Raw genomic sequence first — 24,593 nt, forward strand, 5'->3', positions numbered from 1 at the left:
AGTGCAGTGCATATGTTAGATTCTGCAGACTTTCTTCCCAGCCCTCTCTGCACAGTGCTGAACCATGATAGCTCCATTGTAAAGTATTCAAAAATAATTAAATTGTATTTGGTAGAGGGTTTAAATGGTATATTGGGGTTTCTGATTTCACAAAATCAAAAGCTCCTACCTCACCCTAAACAAGTGGAGCACAATCACTTCCTTTCTATGTCAAAATTTTTTGGTGCTGCTGATGGCTGTGGCCCTTCTCAAGTGCCTGGTGACATCCAGGCTTGGCAGAGGTGCACAGACCAAACATGGACTGTGCTTGCAGTCCAACATATTTCCTGGTGCTCCAACTATTTATTATCCTTGATATTACCAGGGAGGAAAAAAAATCCTGTCTCCCAAATTTCAGCATCCTGGCTTCTTACCTGCAGCTGCAGTACTTTCAGTCTATTTGCTCAACTAACCAAACAAAGTGTTTGATTTGGAAAGGAACATTAGCAGCAGATTGTCAAATTACATGATGTTTGATTGAAAGTAAATAGTGCAGGCATTTTTCTTTCCCTTAAAACTGTCAGTTCTAGTCCTGATTTTTGAGGTCCTTCAATGCAGATTTAATTAGGGATTGTGTGTAGTTTCAGGCACTTTAACTGGGAGTTCCCTATTGCCCTTCTCTGTGCCTCAGGACTGGCCTCACCAGACCCCAGGATTCTGTAGTAGAGAAATCACTCAAAGATAGATATGAAGATATTTATATATTAGTTCTTATGTACTTAATTCAAAATAGATTTAAAAAATCGCCCTAACTTAATTGACAGGTGTTTTTCCTAACTGTATCATGTGTTATACATGGATAGTGATATTTTAAGAGTAATTCTTCTCACAAGTAACATCATGCATGAATTTGTATCACTAATTTGTTGTGTGTTGCTGTTTGCAGTCACCTCAGTTGCTCTCTCCAACACCTACTGAGGTAATCCCCAGTGCCTTTGTTCTCCTATTCTGACCCATTTTGTAATGCATTAACCTGGTCATATTATTAACCAGCAGTGTCTGAAATGTGGGGTTTGCCCCTTGCCTCTGCAGTGCATGGGGTTTACAATTTATGATTTTCAGAGTGTTACTTGTGTTCAATACGTGCTCTGCTTCTGGATTGTTATCTGTATGCATCTGTCTCCACTGTCATCCATGTTTCTGCTTTCCAAAATAAAGGTTGTATGGTGGTCACTTCTTCAAGCTCTACTGAATAAATTATATTGGGAAATATGATTTATGTTCACATTTAAAGCTGCCAGTGTGAGCTGATTCAAATTAGTGCTTGGCATAGATTTCTCTTCTTTTATTCTTCTCATTTTTTTCCACAAATAGTTAAACTACTTATACTATTTGTGTGCATCTACTTTTAAATCATTTGCACATACCTGAACTTCTAGATCTATTTTGATGTGCGTTAATTAAGTTAGTCATTGTTTCAAGAAACATCACTTTGGAAGCAGTGAAAGCATTTAATGTATTTTCCCAGATAGTAACTCAGTTCCATATCATGGGTCTGGCTATTTTCTCCATTATCCCATTTTATGCACTGCAAAATTTTGGTAATCATGGAAAATTAAGGACTTTAAGAACTGGTTAACAGAGAAGTTAACCAGTAGAGATGTAATTTTTTTGATAATTTAAAAATAAAAGCATGTTTCATATAATATTTGGTGACATGGAGTAGGTTGATTGTTCCTTGCAGAGACACAAGGTACACAAAGGTAAGGTCTGAAACAACATGAAAAATTGATGTTTTGTAAGATTATAACAATATCCTTTAAATTCAGTTACCAAACTGCCAATATTAAGTTCCAGAAGAGATACTGGTGTGGAGGTTGGGACTGCCATGATTTGTGTATACTCCCATGTTATCCAGCTTCTCTGTGCTTGCTGTCTCTTTTTGAGGAATCTGTGATCAGGTGCTTGGGCATCATCATCTGCAAACTTGTCACCAGTTTTGTTGCAGGCATTTTTTGTTAGAGGAGAGTTCCATACACGTGTCACACAACTGGACACATCACAGACCATTAGCTGACACTCATATGATATTTAAATATCATTACAAGACTTTGTAGAGCCATTGCAATACTGCTTGTAATTCTCTCCACAAATTTTAGAGTGGGTATTACACGATGTAGGTACAGTGGGAAGGAAACACCTCAAGCTGGATGTTGAGAGGAGTTGGTGGCAGAATTCCTACAGGACACTGCACACTTGGGAAGGCATCAGTTGTTCTTTGCTTTTTTGTGAAACTACTTCTGAATTTGATATTAAAACAATGATGCTGCTGGCCGCTATCCTAAACTGATTTTCCACTTTTGAAAGTGTAGCTGGTAGGTCTGGAGTGATGTTGAAGGGATGGAGCACATCTTGTTCACAGGATAAACCTGAAGATGTGAGAATATTGTACATCTCTGTAGAGTCAAGGATAGTCCCAGAGAAGCCAAATTCATCTAAAGATGAATGTATGGATTCATGATAAGTGACTGACACTTGATGTAGGATATCTTCACTCTTTTCTACTGGAGAAAAACAGGAGAGGGGAAGCATTTTTTTGAGTATGACTTTCCATAAAAGAGTATCTGCAGGTTACATTCATTTGTTCTAATATGAACTTAAGCCAATTCTCACATGTCTTAAAAAAGGGGAGATTTGAATTTGCTTTTATAGCAAGTTTACACAAAGTCACTTCCCCATGTATTTCACTCAGTAGTGCTTTTACTGTTAGGAAGACTCTACTTGCAAATTGCATTTGCAGTTGAACTAGCTGTTGAAAATCAGAGGCTTGGTGTGTACATGGTTTTGGCTGGTTGAAGCCAAGGGTTTAGTGGGAATTGGATTGCATGAATGGCTCTGCACAATGGTGCAGTATTAATGCTGATGTGCTTATATTGGATTTCTCAGGCTAATGACCATGTTACAGTGTGGTGCACTGGGCAATTTATACACAATCAGTTTCATGATGTAGTGAAACCAGCAAATGCTGATTTTTGTGTTGTCTGCAGCCATTATGCATCTATTCATATGGGTAAAAAGTGACCATAATGCTGTCATGCTGATCTGAGCTCATCTTCCACCCAATTTCATTTGTTCAGGAAATTACACTGTCCTGAAGCAACACTTTTACAGTTCTTTTCAAATTAAATTGTAATTTTATATTTATGTGTGTGCTGACTTTTCTGGCAACATGACCATTCTCTGGTACTTGGCAGAGCTCATTCAGTCACTCTGCAGGTGGAGGTGCCAAAAGCCACCTCATTTCATTAGAATTGCATGGGATCTTAGGACAGCACTGACTGCCATCTACACAGCACAGAAACACATGAGATGGCATATTCTGCCTGTTTGAGAGGTTGCTTCTCTTCCCTAGTAACATGTGTTTTCTCTCTTCCTCTAAGGGTGACCAAGATGACAGATCTTTCAAGCAGTACAGGACATCAAGTCCCAGCTCTGCTGGCTCCCTGGGCTATGGTCGGTACACCCCCACCTCCCATTCTCCTCAGCATTACAGCAGACCAGGTAATCCAAAAGCAGCCTTACTTATTCTCTAGATTTCTCCATTACTTAGTGTTATGTTGTAAGTAGAAATGACTTCAGCAGTCAGGGGTTTAAGGTGGAATAGCAATTCATGGCAGGGATTTATTTACAGTGAAAAGCGAGTTCCATGGGGAGAAAGGAAACGCTTCAGGAATGTGCATCCAAGAAAACAAAACCAGGCATTTACAAAAAATTGATTCTCTGTAGACACAAGATAGGAGGGTTTAAGGGACTTAATCCTGGTCTCATCCTGCCTGAAGATGCACACTCATTCCACAGCTCTTCCAAGGGGTGGCACAGTGAGTGCACACAAAGCCAGGAGGGAGATCAAGTGACCTTGTGTTACTTTCTTGTACCACAGGGTCATGGCTCATGTCCCCTCTCCCCAGTGCAAGAGCTGGAGGAATGACCAGTTCTGAAGGCTGAATTTTGAAGGCCAAGTTGCTTTGATTGGGAAGTTTACATAGTGTTTTTTGCAGCTTTGAGCTGTAACAGCAGCTGTGTTGGTGCTCTTGTCACACAGACAGGAGGGGTCATCTCCTTTTGACCTTTGCATGAGAATGCTTTACAAAACCTCATTCGTATCTGGGCTCTGTACAGGGTTTTATCCTTGGAAATAATGGGTGAAATTGCTCAAAATTAATTGTATTTTTTCTCTACTCCATTATTTAGGTGAAGAACACAGAGCATTTATATTATTTTTTTGTTGTCTTTTAATTTCATCATACATTATAATTCTAAACTAGTTTGGAAATATGAAAGTTCTTAATCTTTCCAGGGGAAATGAAGATTTTAGAGATAACAGAAACAGTTTTTACAGGATTTGAATATTTGTACTACACAAAGTCTTTGACAAAATGGAAATGAGGTGGAGTAAAAAAAAAATCTATTAGAGTGACATTAATCTCTGCTGAAGGTCTGGTAGCTGTCGCACCTCATCTTAGCAGCACAATGTTAAAGCAAGGTGGAAAGACAAAAGGAATTCCAAATAAAACTGAATGCTTTAAAATTTAGAAAATAATCTTCATAATCACCGTTTTTAATAATTGCCACTAATCCTCCAAACTGTGTTATCAGGACATTATTGCAGCAAAGCAGAGGTGACTTGAGAGTATTTTTAAAGGTACTTAATGACATATCTAACTTTCAGAGCTCAAATAACTTCAGGATGTTTCTTCAAGGATTTAAATTAGCCATGCACTAGAGTGCCCTGGTCATTGTGAACTAAATCCCAGCAGTGTGCAGCACCGACAGTGGGAACTGGACCCACTCATGGCACAGTTCTCTGCAGAGACAGAGAGGCTCTTCCCATTTCATTTCATTAGACCCATTATGAGCATTCCTCATTCCCTCTTGCAGCTTTTTAATATGCAGGTTTTCCCCTGAGTGCAGCCATGCCTTTTGTGGTGCCTTTTCTGGAATATTTTCTGATGCCTTACAGCGGTTTTGGGTGATGCCCTTTCTGTCTGCAGAAAGTCCCTGTCCCTTGGCCGACCCCATGGCGTGGCAACTGGCATGTTTTTAGCAATAACCAGAGAAAGAGGAAGACTTAAATGTAAACTGTATGTTTTCTAAGCATCAGGAGGAAAATGTTCCTGAAAAAAAAGGATGGCATTGTAATTTGTGGCTTTCAGTAAGTGAACTAAATAGTTTATTTTCACTTACTCTCTGTTGCCCCCAGCTGGTACTCACAGTCTTGGTACCAGTAGCTGCATCTCCCTGCCCCAACACCCAAGCCTTACATCTACATTCAGACATCATTACATCCCTTTCTTCAAAGGTAAGGTCCAGGAATGCAAAACCGTGCTGTGATAATGTAGATTTATTCAGCTGTGTTTCACTTTTATGTCTGTGCAAGCATGGCTTCCACTTGGATAAAATTTGTCTTAATTTTGTGCAAATGCTTCCTTGATGTACTGTGTAAGTTTTACAAACTGAGTGGGTATGGGGTGTTTTATTTTTGCTTTTTCAGTGAGTGTTCAGTGTCTTTCATAGGGATAGAGGGAAGGAATTAGCTTTTATAATGAAACTGAAGAAGGAAAATACTTAAAAGTCTGCTAGTTCTAAAATACCTTTACCCTTTCTGGTGATGCTAAATAGTATAATTAAGCTTACACATTTGATACAACATAGGATGATCAGTTATCTAACCTTCCAACCTACATTTAGATATTCTTCATATTATTTGTAGCATTGCCAAAAATTATGACAGCTGGTTACATCAGTGCAGCTGCACTGACTCTCAATTAGTCCATGCTATATCTTACAAAACAGTGACTGAATCTGTTCTCCTTGCCATTAGTTTTTTTGCAGTGGAATTAACTTCTAGCAGCCTCCATGTTGTGGATGAGACAGTGCTGAGGAGTACCAAGACCCTTTGAGGCAAAGGGTTTTTTCAGTCAGTTGGTTAAATATCTGAGAGAGAAGGAATTCACCTACCACATCTGCCTTCTCCAGTAACAATAGGAACTGTGAGGCCACATGAATGGCAAACACTTTCAATGCCTGTTCCTTGACTCTCATATACTATCTGATTTAATAAAGTAAAACTGTTGTTCCTGAGGTTGTAACCAGTAAAGAGAAGGGAATGACCCTCTGCAGGAGACAGACTTGCACATTCAAGTGAATAGCAGGTACTCATTGCCTTTGGAATAAAAACTAATGCATCTTTTTTGGGCCCTGATGCTGCCCAAAGTTAGCTGAATTTCACTGGGATAAACAGGAACAGAATCAAGCTTGAGGCATCCAAATATGATCCTTGAGAGAAAATTTTGGAGGAAAGAGCTGATGAGATTAAACTGTTTGTTGTTGTTTTAGAGGCTACCTGCAAAGCTCCTTTCCACAACCAGAAGCAGCCAGCATCCCACACACATTTCTTGAAAGGCTGGCACAATCCCTGGTATTCTCTGAGGCACTGCTTGAACTGTTTTTGTATCTGTCCTCTCATTTGGGATGGTATTGTCCAACCTGATGTACTGAGTAAAAGAAACTTCTTTGGTGTGCTGCAGCACATGATTTCATGTATGGAAAGCCTTTCCTCAAAGTCCTGCTGGCAGTTGCTTGGCAGCACTCCTGTGCAAATGATTTTCTGCTCAGTGCTACCTGCTGTTTCTCAGAGCAGCAGCAATTATTAAGTGCTGCTGTTTGGATGAAGGAATCATTAAGTGGTAGCTCCTTGTGCCCAAATAATTATTAGTAATGTGATCAAAATTATAATATTTTGCAATTCTGAGGCACTTTTTTATCAAGGAGCTAAAATATTTTGCAGGCAGTGCCTTAAGGTGCCTCACAATGTTCCTGTGAGGCAGGTGAACATTTTTATAATTTTCCTAAATCGGTAATCCTGAGCTCTGCCAAGGTTGAATAGATTATTCACTGGTTTACATTGAGTTAATGTCTCTGCCCAAAATAAGTCAAAAGATTTGCTTCATCCTCTTCAAGGTCTCTTAATTCAGAGTTACAGAATGTGGTTTTTTCCTTATCTTAAGGAGCCTTTTGATGATGTGGATGTGCTCTTTTTCTCTTCAAAGTGGTTAGTGTGGGAAGAGTGGGATTGTAGCAATAGTTGGTTTGTATCCAGACCAACCATAATGTTGCCGCTTCAGTTTTAAGAAAGTGAAATCTTGCTTATTTAAAAAAAAAAAAATCCAAAAATAATACACTGCTTGACTATACTATAAGTATTCTTTTTAAAACCAGCACTCCACATATGTCATAAAAGAGATTTCTTTACACTTCCAGTAGACAGATACATTACTACCCTAGGGAAATTAAGACAAGCAAAATTTTCCCTTTGATTTCACTGAGGTTGCATCATGTTCTTCCTGAGAATGACAGGGTTCATAATTTTTTCCAGTGACAAATAGGATTACTAAGTTCCTGTTCTTCCATCAGTGTTCTGCAGTCTAGCCCCATGAAGTGTAATGGGATGAACTGTTATTTATCATGAAGGCAGATGATTTGGTTGTGCTCTTTTAAGGATTTTTGTCTTCAAAATAAGTCCTGTGACAGCCTCACTTCAAGAAAGCTTCACAATTCATGCCACTGCAAGTGATAGGTGTGATATTCCAAGCACCTATGCTTGGTGTGGTAGTTCCTCATGAGTTGATGGAGTTTTGAATGTGCTGAGCCCTGCTGAAAAAATGTTTGCTTAAAACATAGTGGAAATTATCTTGCCTTTGTAGTGCAGGAGCACAGCTTCCAAAGCCCTTTTTTTTTGGCTTTGAACACTTGAAAAGAATTAGTGATCAAACTTCAGAAAACTTCTTTTAATTTAATGCACCATGGGCAGAGATATTAAAGGGCCCAGTTTATGAGTAGGCTTGGACAGCTCCCTCATTCAACCTGGGGCATCTGTTTGTTCTTCAGTCCTAAACTTAGACAGCTCTTACTAGAATTTACTGTAAATTTTCCCATCCTCACAGATAAGATAAAAGCTGGCTAAGTAGGAGATATAAGCAATTTTACTTTTCCTTGAAAATGAAGCATGGTCTGAGCCCTGATCAGTTGGCTCTACACACACAGGGTTAAAAGTACAGCCTGCCCTGTCAGCAACCAGAGGACACAAGGAAGTTTTTGTGGTTTACACTCAAGTTCAAAGTAAGCCTTCCCAGATTCTTTCCAAGTTAAACAACATCCAGGGAAGAGTTCAAGATTCTGGTTTTTTGCCCTTCACTGATCAGTAGAGAAGATCACAGCCTGTGGCTGCTTATGGCAGAAGGCAAACCCAAAAGTTTGAAAATTGCTCTCTCTAGTAGTTGTCTTTTCTCTGAGAATTTATTTGAAGTTCTTCTTCAGTCTATACTAAGCAAACCTTGAAAGAAATAGGTTATTGGCAAAGTCTCATTTTAGAGATTTAAATTATAGCCTGGCTTAAGTGGCTGTCTGTAGTTCCTACTCATTAACTTTCTACATGGGTCTTCAGTTTGCTTTATTATTAAACACTTACTTTGGTATGAAAAATGTGAAATACAGCTGCTCACATGTTTATCTGAATCAGTGGCAGAATGAAAGTTCAAATGTGCATCAGTTTGTATGAGTGGAGTCCAAGAAGAACCTTTTCCATCATTTCATCCTTAATTCTTCCATTTTGAGCAAGTTAGAGGTGATGGCTTTGCAAACTGCTCCACACAGATGATCCTTGCACTGAGCAATTTTTAGATTCCCTGTCCCCTGGTACTTGCACTTATATCTTGTGTTCCCACAAGCTTATTCCTCTTAATTAATGCTTCCTCCTGATTCCTTGCTGACACTCTACCCTGTCTGAAGAATGATTCTCTCTGTGTGTACAGTACCAGCACTTTGGGTCACTGCTCAATGAAGTGATTATTAATTCAGATCATATCTGAATAGACATTTGAATGATATGCTAATTTTTAATTAAATGAGGAATTAATACACTGTGGAAATTGCTTGAGAACTTTTCTGTTTAAATTAGAAAAATCCAGTAACAATATCTAATTTGAGTGAAGGACATTACAGAATTTTTAAGAATTTTGGAGGTGTAATGGAGTAAATATCTGCCAGTGACATTCAGGGTTCTTCTATTTAATAGGGATAAGCAGGAATTTGAGCAGCAAGCAACAAAGAAAGATGGAATTCATAAATGTGGAGTGAAAACCTGTCCCCACTTTTTTCCTTCCAAGGGCAAAGTGGGAATCTAGAAACTGAATAACTGTCTGGTTTCTTGTCTGAGGACTACTTGCCTGCAAGCTCATGGTGATGCACCAGATTCTTAGTAATTCCATATTTTTTTCTTAACATTTTGGAAGGACCATAGGCCATTAGCAGCTGTAGATGGCATTTCAATCTCTCAATGTCCCAGATTACACTTTTCCAACAAGAAATCACTGAGTGGTTGCAGCTGAACAGCTTTTGAGGTTTAATTTTTGGTCTACTGTGGACGCAACAGACACAAAATTTGGGATGGATTAGTCAGTGTATTGCCATGAGATAACACAGCACACTGTTCTGACCTTGTCTGTCCTGTCTCTGCTCCCACTGAGCTCGGTGGCACTGTCCCCTTGGCCTCAGTGGTGCATGGCAAGGCTGGCTTTGGTGCAGTGGGGTGGCCGTGCCCCCCTGTGTGTCAGCAGAGACCATCCACAGGCATGGCCTTGCCAGCTCTGGTATCCCAGCAGCTCTGTGGTTATGGAACATCCCCTTCATGAAGGCAGAACTCAGCTGCAGATCTAATGCCCTGAGCTGCTGCACTTTCTTCACCCCAGAGAAACCTGCTACGACATCATCATTACCCAGCCATTAAATTTGTGCTTCATCCACACTAAAACAATAACAGCAAATTAACAATCATTTGATGTAAGAATAAATGTCATGTTTGCTTCCGGTTGCTTAACAGTGCTGTAAACTAAAAGGATTTTACAAGTCCCAAAAAAGTAGAGCTTTACTTTTTTGTTTGCCAAGCAGCACTATAATGCCATAGAGTGTGCTTCAGGGAAATGAGCCAAGAGGAGATGAATGGCACATAATAAGCATTTGAAAAAAGAAGTGGAAAAATGAATATGGAAAAATCCTATGTGTGTCTTGGAATTTGGTGAAGTGACTATGGCATTATAGATCCATGACTTGATAATCCAACCTTGTTTGCATAAAAATGCTGTGGCATGTTACCTGTGGGAAAAGTTTGCAATGGAAAGCCGAATTTCAACATCTCTTTTTGTCACTGATATATGCAGGATTTTTTGACTTAACCATAAAGTTGATATTCTTGTCTGGTCCTGCTTTGAGATAATTTAAACACTACTGAATTATGTATTACTAGTTTCAGGGGCAGGCTATGAGCCATAGCATTTAACTTTTAAAACACCTAATCAATAGATTATTCAGTTAAGACTATGCAAAACACATGGCAAGATTCTGGATGTTCTTATCCTTTGATTTTCTTTTTTAAAGCATCATTAAAAGAGAAGTTTTCACTTCAAAGTAGGGCATCTTAATCTGATATCTATCAGATAGTAATTTTTGATGAGTTGTTAGGAGTCTGAGCCAATATACTATGTTGAAAAAGAATGGGTTTTACAAAACCATATATTTAAAACTGTTGGATTAACAAGTCATTCTGAACAAGCTTTTATGCTTGAAATACTCTACTTTGCTTTCCATTTTTCTTTTATCTGCTTTCTTTGCTCTTCCCCTTGGAGGCAGTGAAAGTGGTCGGAGCACTCCAAGCTTATCCATGTACTCTGACAGCAAATCTTCACCTTCTGTCTATCAGCAGGCTCCTAGGCATTTCCATATTCCAGGTAGGCATTAACTGCTTAGCTTTTGATCTTCAATTTCTAGCACCTGTTTGTTCTCTTCTGAATGTAATTTTTTTTTTTTTTTGGCATTGACTTGTGAATTTCAAAGTGCAGAAAGAGAAAATATCTACTAATTAAATATCTGTTGTTAAACTTCATCTCAAAAATAAAAGAAAGCTGTGTGCTCATGTACCTCTATGTTAAAAAAATTGCTTTACAGAAGGAACAGAATGAAAAATGTTACCAACAGTACAAAGCTATAGCAGCACTGGGTTAGTGGCTGAACTAGATGATCTTAGATGTCTTTTACAGCTTTAACGATTCTAAGATCCCATGATTTATAGTGCCATAACTGCATAGATGTATTGAATTTGTGTGCAGGAGGAATGACTGAAGAGGTTTTTGTTATTTGGTTGTTTGTTTTTTTTTTTTCTTATCAGTCTATTATCTGAATTTAAGTAATAGTAACATAAACTTTAAAAGAAGCTGGAAGACTTCAGAACTGCAGGGGGTTCATTGTGACAATCTCTGTATATTTACTCTACTGTTTTCAAGTTCAGTCAACAAGCACATTAAAGTTACATCCACACCGTTTAGCTTTTTGACTGCTAAACACATCTACATCTTTACTGTAATCCTTTGTTTATTCACATTTAGCTTCTGTGGTTAATGTTTCTGTAAACAGACCACAATTAGGAATTCTATCAGCCACAGTACTGAGTAAATCTGATGTCTGTGATTTGGGAACCCTAGACTGTGGCTCTGAGTGCTTCCAGAAAATTCCTGGAAGGCCAAGTTAGCTATATAATTCAAAGTAAAGACAGATTATAGGATTTCCTAAAAGAATAGTTTGTATTTCCAGTATAAACATTCATACCTGAACATGTACACTTTATTTATAAACAATGGAGAAAATCCTTTTCCAAGTGTGACAGTTGTAGTAGTCTGTTGTACTCCTATATGAATTTTCAATAGTGGCAAGTGTGCCAATTTCTTTCTTGCTGATTATGAGTTATATTCTGGTGGTGCAGATGAAACCACCTACACATCACCAAATGGATGCCACTCAAGTTGTCCTATGGCATTTTGAGGGACTTAGGGGGAATATGTTGCACAGGTAGGTATAAAGGTTTTTGGCATATGATGGATAATGTTCCATCCTCTTTTAATAACCAGCGAATGGCAAACCACTGAATGAATGCATAGTCTTTGATGAAGTTTTTGCATTGTTACTGTTGCTGAGAGGAGACAAGAGCAGCATGGTCTGAACTGCTTGCTTACTCTGTCATTCTTTCCTTTCTCTTTCCTCTTCCTCAGACACTGGCGTAAAAGATAACATCTATAGGAAACCTCCTATCTACAAACAGCATGGTACAGTCTGCTTTTCTCTGTTGCAGTTTTATCTATGTGTCTTTGCAAAAAATGTGTATTGACTCCCAAATTCGTTTGCTGTAGTCTTTGCATTTCATTATGTGTCTATAACCTCAAATAGAAAAGGAGAAAAAGTGACGTGAAAATTAAATAGCATTTGGTATAACATGATGTCCAAGGATACAGTAAGTTCTCCAGATCTGGGACACTGGTATTTTGATATGTTGTGATGATTCAGAGCTGGCAATAAGTGTCACATAAAATGGTGTGCTACACCCTGACTGCTGTTCCATGCCCTGTTTGCCCTCTCCTGCCCCTCTGTGCCTGCTCCTCAATATCAATCATTAGATGTAACTTCTCAGGCTGAGCAAAAAAAAAAAAAAAAAAAGAAAAACAGACAGCTAAAAAAGTTTAATATTATAATAGTGTTTGGAAAAATCATGAACAAATGCAAAGTAACAATCATCTAGTGTAAGTCAGCACAGTTTCACTCATTTACAGAAGCTGATGATAGGACTCTGATATCCTGTATCCTGGCTGTGTAATTTAATTTTATAGATACTTTTGGTTTGCAAAGAGGATTCTAAGCAACAGCTTTATATTTGCAGGCTGGGCATTTTTGTATCAATTTGCTGTCTGTCGAAGTCTGGATTATGTCAGTTTTGCACTGCTGTATGGAGTTGTCCTCGTAATCACTGAAGTGAGCAGAGAATTAAAGTAGCAAGTCAGCAATCCCAATAGGTTAACAAGAATATATGTTTTAAACTTTCTTTTCTAGATTATAGACATTCTGAAAGATTGTGTTGGAAATACTTTTTTTTTCCTACCAGAGAACAAAACATAATTTACTCTAACTAAAAAATCCCCAAAATCCATAAAATCCAGAAACAGCAATAACAACAAAAATCAATAAACTTTCCTCCAATAAAAATAATACAAATGAATACCAAATTTTAAAAGATTTATTTTTTGTTCTGGAAGGACTCCCAGCTAAAGCATGAACACATGAGCAGCTGATGATTCAGCTCCTCAAACTAATGGGACACTGAACTAATTCATGCTGAAAAGGAGCCAGATAACATTCCTTTGTTGAAGAGACCAAGTTTGAACAAACAAGCACAAAAATGTTCTGCAAAACAAGAAGTGCAAGAAGCTCTTCCAAAACATTTGGTTTAAAAGGTTTTAGTTACATCAGCACCCAACAGATTTGCTATAGCCACAGCTTCTGTGTTTCTATTATAAACAACCAACTTCAGAATGAGAAAAAGGTGGTGGAAGAATGGAACATGCAAGAGATCATGCTCAGAGCTGGGGTTGGAAAGTGAAGAGTGTAGGAGCCTGCATGGTTGTGTGTGTGTGTATTTGTGTTTTAGAAATATTTGAACATCATTCAAACTTAGTAAAAAAGTTTTGAAATCACGTTGGGATTCATAGCAGAAGAGAGCATCCCTTGTAGTGGTGAAGCTAATGCTCAGTACTGATGAAATTCAGGGCACTTGGATTTACCTGCCAGCAATGTGTTACATGAAGCCTTCTCAGGAACTTGGGAGGGGCTGGCCTTCATGGCCCTCACTGGTTTTGGCTGTAAATCCTCTGCATCTCTTTGGAGGCAGATGCTGTCAAGATCTTGTGGAACTTTCTTGAAATTTCTGAATAGAAATCTTAAATCAAGCATGGGGCGTTTTTCCTTTGAAAACATCAATGTCTTGGAACAAAAATAAAATTTACAGAAACGCATCAGATCCTCTATAAGGATTTCTGATTTAATGAGACCAAGATCTGTTCACATAACCTGGAATAATTTACTGACTTGCAGTTTAGGGTGTGCTCCTAAAATATCTGTGAACCAGGTTTAGGTCCTTCTTGCAGAGTAGGGACTTTATTCATCATCTGTCATATCTGAATATTCTTTCCTATTTTATTCCTCAGAGAAGCAGCTCGCCATCATGGGGAAATACCCTTGTCAGGGTGCTGTGAGATAACTGTGAAAACCTTTTTCATAATGCTGTTCACATTTTGTAACCCAGCTTTTTTTTTTTTCCCCACACTAAATGGAAGTGGAGGGAAGCAGCCAAACCCTCTACAGTTCCAGATTTTCACCTCTAATCTACAGATATTTTCCTTATGGCAATTTGTCATTTTTTAGCTACCACCTTCTCAGCAAAACCAGTTAAGGTCTAGATGTGAGCTGTGCAATGGCACCAGAAATTGGATCAGAATAAGACTGAAATGCTTTTGGTGATGGCCTTTTGCCTGTGTTGTTTAGACACAGAGCAGATCCTCAACAGGCATGAGGGCTGGGGAACTGGAGAGGGCAGGGTTTTTCCAAACTTCCTGGGAGTTTTCCAGCACTTCTAATGGTGCAATTTAATCTCTTCTCCATCTCTGTCTCTAAGAATCTCATCTGAGCCTTAACTTTTGTATTATTGTACTCTTTCTCTTAATAATAATTACATTTTCTGTCTACATTGCATTGCACAGGCCCATTTTTCTCAGGCATTGCAGACAACCCCCTTTTCACATTCATTTCTCATAACCTTAAAATTATGCTATGTCCTTCCATTATTCCAGTTTTGCCCCATTAAAACTCTCCCCAGATTACCCAAAGGGATACAAGGCAAGTAGGGGCTCAAATTTTCAGAACTTACTGAAATTGTGTGAAATTTGGCACAAAACTTTCTGTAAGATTCTCAAGTGTAACTTGGTGTCTGGAACAATACCCTGGGAAATAAAAGACAAGGAAAAACACATTTGAGGGTTGGGAACTATCTAATGAAGAGCTTTGAGGTTTTCAGTTCTCTTCTCAGCATATTGGAAAGTTACAAGGAAATAACCCAATGGTAAAAAATCTGCAACTTTTTTTGGGAAACATTCTTTAACAGGACAATATGGGCAGAAGAGGAAAGTCATAAAATTGGCTGGTCAAGAATTTTGAATTTTAGAGTCTTACACAATCTCCCATGCATATTTTATAAAGAGGACATGCCAAGTTTGTTCATAATTTTCTTTACCATGATTGTCTGCCCATCTCTGGGATCCCAGGAGACCCAGGTGTGCTGACTACAAAATATCTGTGTGACTACTTGTACTTTCATGGTCATTGTAGCACAGAAGGGGGAAGTGGCTTCCCTGTGAGTGGTGGCTGTAGAAATTTGTCCCTAAGTTATGATGTACAATTCTTTTTCCCACCAATCATTCTCCAAAAGTATTTTCTTCCTGAAAATGCAGGTTCAAAATCCAGCAGGAATAGATTCTCTAAATTCACTGTATACATGAAGGATGAGGATTACTGTAATACTTTCAAAATTATTTCAGTTAATTATGTGAAACCGTAGCTCTATACATCAAATTTTCTGTCAAACTCTGTTTTTTTAAAATTGATTTTTCTCCCCCTCTTAAAAATATTCAGAACATAACTACAGTCAAAACAGAAGACAAAAAATGAGATGCATTCTGTTCAAATTTTTAAAATTAATTTAATCTTACAGCAGCAAGAAGATCAGAAGGGGAGGATGGAAGCTTGGATCAGGACAGTAAGAAGGTAATGATCAGAAAGAACAAAAGGAAGCATTGATCATTCTTGAAGTAACTGGTTTTTAAAACGCATTCATATATAAAGGTATTCTTTAAAATAATTGAATTAATCATTATTACTTTTAGGTCTTTCCAAAAAGACATAGAAAAGCTTAATCTCTCACCCAAAGGGTTTAGAATGTACATTCTACAGTAAAGAGTAGTAGGGATATTGAGATTAAGAGCAATAAACTGTGGATTTTCACTGGATCTCAATATCTACATTGGTGATTCAGCTAATCCTGCAGACATAGGGTGCACATCAACCTAGAAGAAAAATGTCAAGAGCAGATTAATTATAAGAAAATGACAGAGGGCATCTTCTAAACTGGGGCACAGTGGGCAGCTTCATGAACAGAGAAACTATCCTCAGCCCTGCTACAAATTAAAAGTTTCTGGTAGCTGTGATGTCTAATTCACCATACAGCCAGCTTTTGTAATTTGATAAAGGGTGGTACAAGCGGCAGTGAGCATTAACAGACACGCAGTTCACAGGGCATGTGAGACAGCCGAGGTAGGAGAGCTGCCTCCAGGTGTTAAATCCTGTATCTTATAACAGCCTTTTCCTCTCTGCAGCTGAAGAGCAGCTGGCTGATCCTGAAAGGGGATCTGGAGACCAGAACCAACTCCCCAGACTCGGAGACGCGCTCGCTGTCACTCACTGCCAGCAGCGACCGGGCACAGGAGGGCACGGCCACACCGTACTGCCGTGAGTGCTGGGGCACCAGGGGTCCTGCTGGGGCACCCAGGGGTCCTGCTGGGGCACCAGGGGTCCTGCTGGGGCACCCAGGGGTCCTGCTGCAGGCCAGGCACTCAGCTCCCTGTGTGTGCTGCAGCCCAGGCACTCAGCTCCCTGTGTGTGCTGCAGCCCAGGCACTCAGCTCCCTGTGCTGCAGCCCAGGCACTCAGCTCCCTGGCAATGCTGCAGCCCAGGCACTCAGCTCTCTGTGCTGCAGCCCTGGCACTCAGCTCCCTGTGTGTGCTGCAGCCCAGGCACTCAGCTCCCTGTGCTGCAGCCCAGGCACTCAGCTCCCTGGCAATGCTGCAGCCCTGGCACTCAGCTCCCTGTGTGTGCTGCAGCCCAGGCACTCAGCTCCCTGTGTGTGCTGCAGCCCAGGCACTCAGCTCCCTGTGTGTGCTGCAGCCCAGGCACTCAGCTCCCTGTGTGTGCTGAAGCCCAGGCACTCAGCTCCCTGTGTGTGCTGCAGCCCAGGCACTCAGCTCTCTGTGCTGCAGCCCTGGCACTCAGCTCCCTGGCAGTGCATCAGCCCAGGCACTCAGCTCCCTGTGTGTGCTGCAGCCCTGGCACTCAGCTCCCTGTGTGTGCTGCAGCCCAGCCTCACATCTCCCTGGTTGGGCTGCAGCGCAGGCACTCAGCTCCCTGTGTGTGCTGCAGCCCAGGCACTCAGCTCCCTGTGTGTGCTGCAGCCCAGGCACTCAGCTCCCTGTGTGTGCTGCAGCCCAGGCACTCAGCTCCCTGGCAGTGCTGCAGCCCAGGCACTCAGCTCCCTGTGTGTGCTGCAGCCCTGGCACTCAGCTCCTTGTTTGCCTTTGTGCTTATCTCTGCCATAACTACACCCATCTGTCTGTTGTGCCGTGGTTTGGGAGCATTCAGTGCCTCCAGACTTTGATGGTGAAACTATTTTTTAGTTTCTTATTAGTGAAAGGAGCAGCATTGTGGTGGTCAAGGGTTCCCAGGACAAGGGAAGAGATGAGAATCTTGACTCCATGTTTCAGAATGCTGTTTTATTATTTTATGAGATATATTATATTAAAAGAAAATGGTATACTAAAACTGTACTAAAGAAAGAGAAAGGAGACATCAGAAGGCTAGCAAAGAAAGGAATGAATAATAAAATCTTGTGACTGCTCACGGCCTCGACACAGCTGGCTGTCATTGGTCATCAAGTAAAAAACAATTCACATGCTGGGTAAACAATTCTACAAAGTAGCAAAACATAGAGAAGCTGAAGCTTCCCAGCTTCTCAGGAGAAAATATCCTGGCATAGGGATTTTTCATAAGATCTGTCAGTGACACAGCATTGCCTGTGTAAATGAACTGTTGTCTCTTTGGAGAGCAGAGATTCCTCACCACAAAAACCCACTCCTCATAAAAGTGCCCATTTATTATATGATACCAGTTTTCAGTAGACAGGATGGCAGTATCAAGCAGATTTTTCATTTGTGCTAATTAGTACTTGACACAAACTATGTATTTTGAATACTGATGGAGCCATTCCTTCTCTATCATGATATGCATAAAGATTTCCTTGCTCCAGAGATTAACTTAGACTTCTTTTTTTTTTTTGTTATCACTCACAGTTATAAGGTCACAGAAGTATTCCAGGTGGGAAAAGGAATAATTCTGAATACTGGCCCATGTTAGCTGTCAGTACCAAAAGCATGTTCCACACATTTCTTATTACACATTTCAGCAAGTCAGAAGCATTACTATTGGGCCTGAATTTTACTTTTAAGTTACATACATGACAAAAAATAAGTTTAGCAAATTTTAAGAAATAACTGGGATGTTCCTCTCCTTGCCTCCTCCACTTTGCCCCATGCTGCAGCAGCGGGTCATCCAGGGTAAACAAGCTGGGGAAGCAGTTTTCCAAAAGAATGCACCCAATGCAAGGCATGTCTGGCAGCAGGGTGAGGATGTCAGTGTTGTGGGCATTTTGGTAATGTGATAGTTGGCTCCATCAACTTGTATTAAGGAAATTATGGCTTAGCTATGCAAGGAAGAGGGAAAACAGATGCTACAAAGTCTGTCACAAGGCTGTAACAAGATAAAGAAGAAAACTTATTTTAGACTCACCAGTCTCACAGGTCTAGCTTAAAGGAATTTGATAACTTAATCCTCACTAGAAATCACAAACATGTGCACAAGGTGTACTGCAGGATTCCCTGTGCAGGGGAAACCAAGTCTGACCACCTAACATCTGATTCATCTGTAAATCGTAGCCCACAAATGAGAACCTTTGGAACCTTTCATTGTCATACACACATGGGATCTGTCTGGAAGCTTTATGGACTAGATCTGATGCTCTTCTACACATGTTTTGAGAGACCAGTCCTTAAGTGCAGATTTTAAGCAGGGAGAAGTACATAGCACTCTGAGAACTGTTATACAGGAACAACATATGGTGTTCATTTTTTCCTCTGAGAATGTTCCTATACCTGTCACTCTGCTCTATTAGCACTTCTTTCATATTTTTGATTATCTTGGGAATGTAGAACTATTAAAACTAGAAATGCAATAGATAATTCACACCTCCGTGTCAGGGCCAATATCCCATTTGTGCCAATATAGTTTCTGTAGTTCATTTTCCATTGCTTTTTATCAGCATTTCTCTGTCCCTCATGAAAGTTGACCCCATTACCCAGTTAGCAGCTACACAGAAATAACATTGAGGAAGTTTTATCTTCCTGAAATTTACACTTTTTCTTTCCTTATGCTTTTATTCACTTACCTGACTGTTTTAATACCTGTGGACATCCTAATTAATTCCTTCTCTATTCAGTGTTTCCCTGTTTAGTTCTGAATATTTATAGTCTGTCATATGCCCCCCACTGGTCACAGAAGAGTAGCATCTCTACCTCTTGCACTTCTGCTTGAGAACTCTGGCTTTCAGCCCTATCCCTGTGGCATAGTCAGTGACTATCAGAGACAATAAACCTGTTGGGTATAGGTTTGGTGCCAAGTGGTTACATGCAGAATGGAGGGAGTTAGCAGGCTGTGAATTGGTAGTGATGTTTCTAGATATACTGAGCAAAAAGCCCTGCATTTTTCTGTCCAGGCTCTGAACATACTGGAAAAGGGTTGTTTTGCTCTAAAAGAAGTTTTGCCACATTAAATTACTTAAATGCCCAGAAGAACACAACTAACGCAGCACATCAGTGTCCGGCTTGTGCAATCAACAGACAGGACTTGTATCTCCTTACATCCACCTGTGAAAATGGGTCTTGTTTCTGTATATGTAGATGTGCAATAGCTAATAATTTACCACAATTCATGATTTTAAATGTTGTGTATTTAGGAAGGCAGATATCTAGGAAGGCATGTAACTCTTGCTGTTGATGTGTCCATGATGTGCTGAGAGGCAGCCTCAGACAGGACAAAGCAGGAGCCATACCCCTGCAGAGGGTAGCTGTTCAGATAGTGTCTAATCACAGAGGAGCGGGGCTGGATCAGCGGCTCTCAGTGCTGTGTTTGGGCCCTTCGGACTCAGCTCTGCGCTCCGCTGCTCCGGGCGGCCGCGCGGTGTCGCCGGCGCCGCGACTGCGGCTCAGCCCGGCGGCTCCGGGGCAGCTTCGGGCCGGCTCCGGCTCAGCCCGGCGGCTCCTGGGCAGCTCCGGCTCAGCCCGGCGGCTCCGGGGCAGCTTCGGGCCGGCTCCGGCTCAGCCCGGCGGCTCCGGGGCAGCTTCGGGCCGGCTCCGGCTCAGCCCGGCGGCTCCGGGCAGCTTCGGGCCAGCTCCGGCGGCTCCCGGCCAGCTCCGAGCCAGCTCCGGCTCAGCCCGGCGGCTCCGGGGTAGCTCCGGCTCAGCCCGGCAGCTCCCGGGCAGCTTCGGGCCAGCTCCGGGGCAGCTCCGGCTCAGCCCGACAGCTCCGGGGCAGCTCCGCGCCGGCTCCGGCTCAGCCCGGCAGCTTCGGGGCAGCTCCGCGCCCGCCTGGCTCTGCTGCCAACCCCTCTTTACCTTGAGGCAGTGTTCCTCGGTGACCGAAGGTTATTTAGCGATACAACAAACCTCATTCGCCCATCTTCTCTGTAGCCAAAAGGCCAAAAGATTGATATGCATGCACACTGATGTCCAACATAGCAGCTTTTTCCAGGCAGGAGCAGAGATGGCAGCTTTGTTGCAGATACAGGCATTCTGTTGCACAGGTATTATTTTACTCTTTGCTCTCTGCTGGCACTACCATTCACATAATGATTTGTTATTTTTTCCTCTCTTAAGTTTAAAAACTGTAGTTGCCCTTTTCTAATGGTAGGAGGCATTTGGTTTGCAATTCAGTTTGAGCCTGTTGCTCCCTGTTTAAGTACATTCAGTGCTTTGAATTTTTTTTTTCCATCATGACAGTGATTCACTGGCTTACCCTTACTCCTTTAGCTTTTCATCCATGCTCAGTGCTGCACTTTCTGTTCCCTGGATGAAATACTCCTTCAGTGCTCAAGCCCTACCTGGGCTGTCTTTCACCTTTGCTGAGTACTGACACAGTGCAACTCCCAGTGATCCCATTTCTTCTTGCCTTGTTCTCTTTTTATTTGGATAGCTGGAGAAACTTTTGCTATTTGTTTTAAAATCATTTTCAGTGTTTAACTCAGCTTGACTTCTGGCAGTTTTCAGTTTATCTCAGCACATTTTGAGCTCTCTGCTGATCCATCTTTTGCTTTTTCTTTCTGCATGCCTATTCCTAATAATTTCCTTAGGGTATTTATTAATCCAGTGGGGTCTGGATTCCTCTTTGGACAGAGACTGCTAACAATTTTGACAGAAAGAAGTATTGTACATTCAGTTCTTTGAGCCATCTGACTTCTGTAACTCTTTGCACCAGTTTTACATAATGTCCTATACTGGAGTCAGGAATATTTATTACACATGTATTTGTTATTCTATTGTTTAACTTTTAAACTTTCTTATTAGAGTCTTAATACTAAAATTAAGTCGTTTCAGTTGTCTCATGATGACCACACTCAGTTTCATCACTGTATTAATCATTTATTCACCACTTTGCCAGTTTTCTCCATCTTAAAACTTTCTTTCACTTGGGTGTATATACTCTGGCTGATTTACTTTATCCACCGCTGTATCTTCATTTTTGCATTTTTCCAAGAGATGTTTTACAGGAAAAAAAAAAGTTTTTATTTTTTTAAGTAAGTGGTAGGGTATCAACCCATCTTTTTTAAGAAACGAAACCATAACCCAGACCTCATATAGCACATTCAGAAGTGATGATCTAAATCCCTTTAATCCCAATTTCAAGTTATGGTTTAGCACCAATCTGGAAGGCAGAGATTTCACAATCTCTCAAATCACAAGCTTTGCATCATGTAGGTGCATGAGGCTTCCATAATGTGAGCCCCACAACTCCCTCCACATTGTGCCCTGGCCTGCTGCTGTTTCTAGATATTGCTACACATGTTCATGTGCATGAAATATGGAGAAAAGATGAGCATAGGTCAGTTATATCTCATCTCATTGATAGAATATTTGCATTGATCTTGTAATTGCTGTTTCTGGATGTTTTCTTGGATTCCCTGTTTTAGTAGGCTGTGAAAGATTTAGCTGTATATTATGTCTTTTACAGGATTTCCATATTCTAAGTCTGCTTCTCTACCTGGCTATGGAAAGAATGGCTTACATCAGGTAGGTGCACATTTAAATCCATTCTCCAAGGAATAAGGTCTCATAAACAGACAACTCAGTAACTAGTTAAAAACATACACAGTAGTAACACTTCAAAGGTGTTTTGGCTGCCAGCCCTGTCTGACAGAGTCATTCCCTAAGTGGGTTACAGTTTGTCTCTCTGCAAGAGTGAGACTGAGGCTTCTCCTTTTAATTGTGTGCATTGTGAGCATTGGGAATCTTGATTCTCCTCCCAAAGCAAATAAAGATCTAAAATGTACAGGCTGCACACATTAGTCATAGGATAGCTTGAATTAATGATAGAGACAGGGCTGTAATTAGACAAGTAATGATCTTAGAGCAAAGGTGGAACAGCCCACATCCACTGCATTCCTTGAACCATCTGTTCTGTTTTTTCTAGTATGAATGTGTGTCTGTGTGGGGTGTGTGTATTCACACACAGCCATTGTACTTTTAAGGCAGGGAGGGATCAATGAAGACTGAATGACAAGCAGCAATCTAGAAAGAAAATTGTCTAACAAAATTATAATCAGAACAGACAAGGAATGCTTTTTTAAATCATTTTTTGCAACTTTTGTTCGTCTTTAATAAAGAGGAAGCTTTGAAAATGTGGCCTCTCTGGCATCTAGCATTAAGGATTCTCAGGTCATGGCTTACACTATTAGGTGAAAAACCACTATGGTTTATAGTAATGAGCAATACATAGATGCATGTGCACCTACAGTTTGAAGAATTGATTTGTGTCCAAATTGCATGGAGAGGACCTTGTTCAAGTTCCTTTCTTTCTCCAAAGGAAGATGTGAAACCTGCAAAAGCACAGGTTTTGAGGAGGATTAAACTTCCCCAGTAACAAGAGTCAAACTGAGAGTCACTTGGAAGGAGCTACAAGAAAGAAATTATCAAGGAGTAGCTAAATGGATTTTTCAGTAGCTGCTGAAATGTCCATCCCTTTGAGTTAATATTACAGGACTAATTATGTCTGTGTTGCTTCAATACCTCGTTTCTTGAATTCTTCTCTGAAGAAAGGAATGACACTGAAATTTTGTCAAATAATATTTAGAAATTTAAAAGGGTCCATATAAAACTAATCCCACCTGTGAGTCAAGAGGTTTTTCTGACTGTTCAGAATAGGTGTTGCCAGTAACCTGAAGTGAACAAGACACTGACTTGTGCCCAGCCACTGCACTGGTGGTGAGGCACCAAAGCCTTCCCAAGCCTTCCCGAGGCCAGAACACTCAGGATGCCTTGCAGTGTGATGGGAAAGCAGCAGATGGCAGCATCTGTCCCTTTTAAAGAATCCCAAACCTGGATGAGAGTTGAAAAGGTTGCTCATGGTCAAATCCTTGAGGCCAAAATTCCTCTCAGAATGGATGTCCTCTGTTTGGATTGTAGGTTCATTCATACCAGCTTTTTTGGTTCGTTATTTTTAATCAGCCATCCTAGTGCTGCATAAATAAAACTCCAAAAGCAAACAAGGAGCCTTGCAGGTTATTGTGGGCATAGCTGTGCACACCATTGATACCCTAGCAGGCAAAAATGAGACTTGGGAAAAAAAAAAATCACATAATAGTGCTTTTCTGCTTTCCTGTACTGTTTTTATCATAGCATTTGTCAGCAAAGGAAGAAGACAGTGATTCAAACAAAGCACATATATGGCACATGTAGAGTTCTCCCTGGTCAGTGGCATCAGCAGTGTGAAGCAGAAGGAGAAAAGTTGCAGTGCAGCAGAAGTGATTTGGGATGATGTCAGTAACACATCAGCATGTGACACTTTCAGTGTGTTTACCTTGCTTACTTGAGCAATTAGGTCAAATTTGATTGAGACTTATTTCTCTTTCTCTCACACAAGGATCTGTATTTGGGTTCTATGTGTTTCTTTTTTTCTCTCAACAATATTCAGAGTGGGGTTTTTGTGTATTTTGCTGTTACATTGCTTCTTTCTTTCTCTGTCAGCCTGAAACTATGGGCCAATATGAAACGGACCAGGATGCAAGCTGGGGGATGAAAGGTACATTTTTTTTGCAATATCATTTCCCCTTGTGTTTTCACCCTTTGAGGATTTTAATTAACATATTGCCATAAAGGTTACTATGCTGAGCTCTTCCTGTAGTTCACATAATAATGACTAGCCAGAGGCACAGCTCAGTGTCATGGTTATCACAGAGAATATTATTTTTTACTTACCCCAAGTTAAAGGCTTGACAGAAGTCTTGCATCATAGGGTGGTGCAACCAGGCTGAGTCAACAGCAGGATCCTTGATATGTGGCAACAGCTTTGTGGTGTTAGTCTCATATCAAAGACAGGAGGAAATTTAAGATAATCTTTCCTTCAAGTCTAGTTGGAAAAAGTCCATTGTGCTTCAGTGTGGTTAAAAAGTGCAGAGTTCAAAATGCAGAATTTATTTGCAGTATTTTCTTTTTTTACAGTTTTAAGTGGACTGTGCATTTAATATGGAACTTGGG

General features: G+C 40.6%; 1 protein-coding gene across 9 annotated transcripts in view; it reads left to right on the forward strand.

Moving 5' to 3' along the window:
- The window catches only part of ABLIM2 (actin binding LIM protein family member 2), a 130,889-nt gene that overhangs the window by 91,366 nt on the left and 14,930 nt on the right, over nucleotides 1-24,593 (forward strand). For 3 of the 9 annotated variants that reach the window (XM_071447454.1, XM_071447461.1, XM_071447462.1), the window contains 9 exons: nucleotides 926-958; nucleotides 3,420-3,540; nucleotides 5,240-5,338; nucleotides 10,719-10,820; nucleotides 12,135-12,188; nucleotides 15,677-15,729; nucleotides 16,338-16,470; nucleotides 22,072-22,130; nucleotides 24,084-24,138. In XM_071447454.1, coding sequence (XP_071303555.1) covers nucleotides 926-958; nucleotides 3,420-3,540; nucleotides 5,240-5,338; nucleotides 10,719-10,820; nucleotides 12,135-12,188; nucleotides 15,677-15,729; nucleotides 16,338-16,470; nucleotides 22,072-22,130; nucleotides 24,084-24,138 — 709 coding nt within the window. The remainder of the gene's footprint in view (nucleotides 1-925; nucleotides 959-3,419; nucleotides 3,541-5,239; nucleotides 5,339-10,718; nucleotides 10,821-12,134; nucleotides 12,189-15,676; nucleotides 15,730-16,337; nucleotides 16,471-22,071; nucleotides 22,131-24,083; nucleotides 24,139-24,593) is intronic. The other 6 variants (XM_071447455.1, XM_071447456.1, XM_071447457.1 and 3 more) reach the window with 5 other exon arrangements.

The sequence above is a fragment of the Agelaius tricolor genome, unplaced genomic scaffold, assembly GCF_023055355.1.
Source record: "Agelaius tricolor isolate 1412-34295 unplaced genomic scaffold, bAgeTri1.0.p SCAF_24, whole genome shotgun sequence".
Lineage (NCBI taxonomy): Eukaryota > Metazoa > Chordata > Aves > Passeriformes > Icteridae > Agelaius > Agelaius tricolor.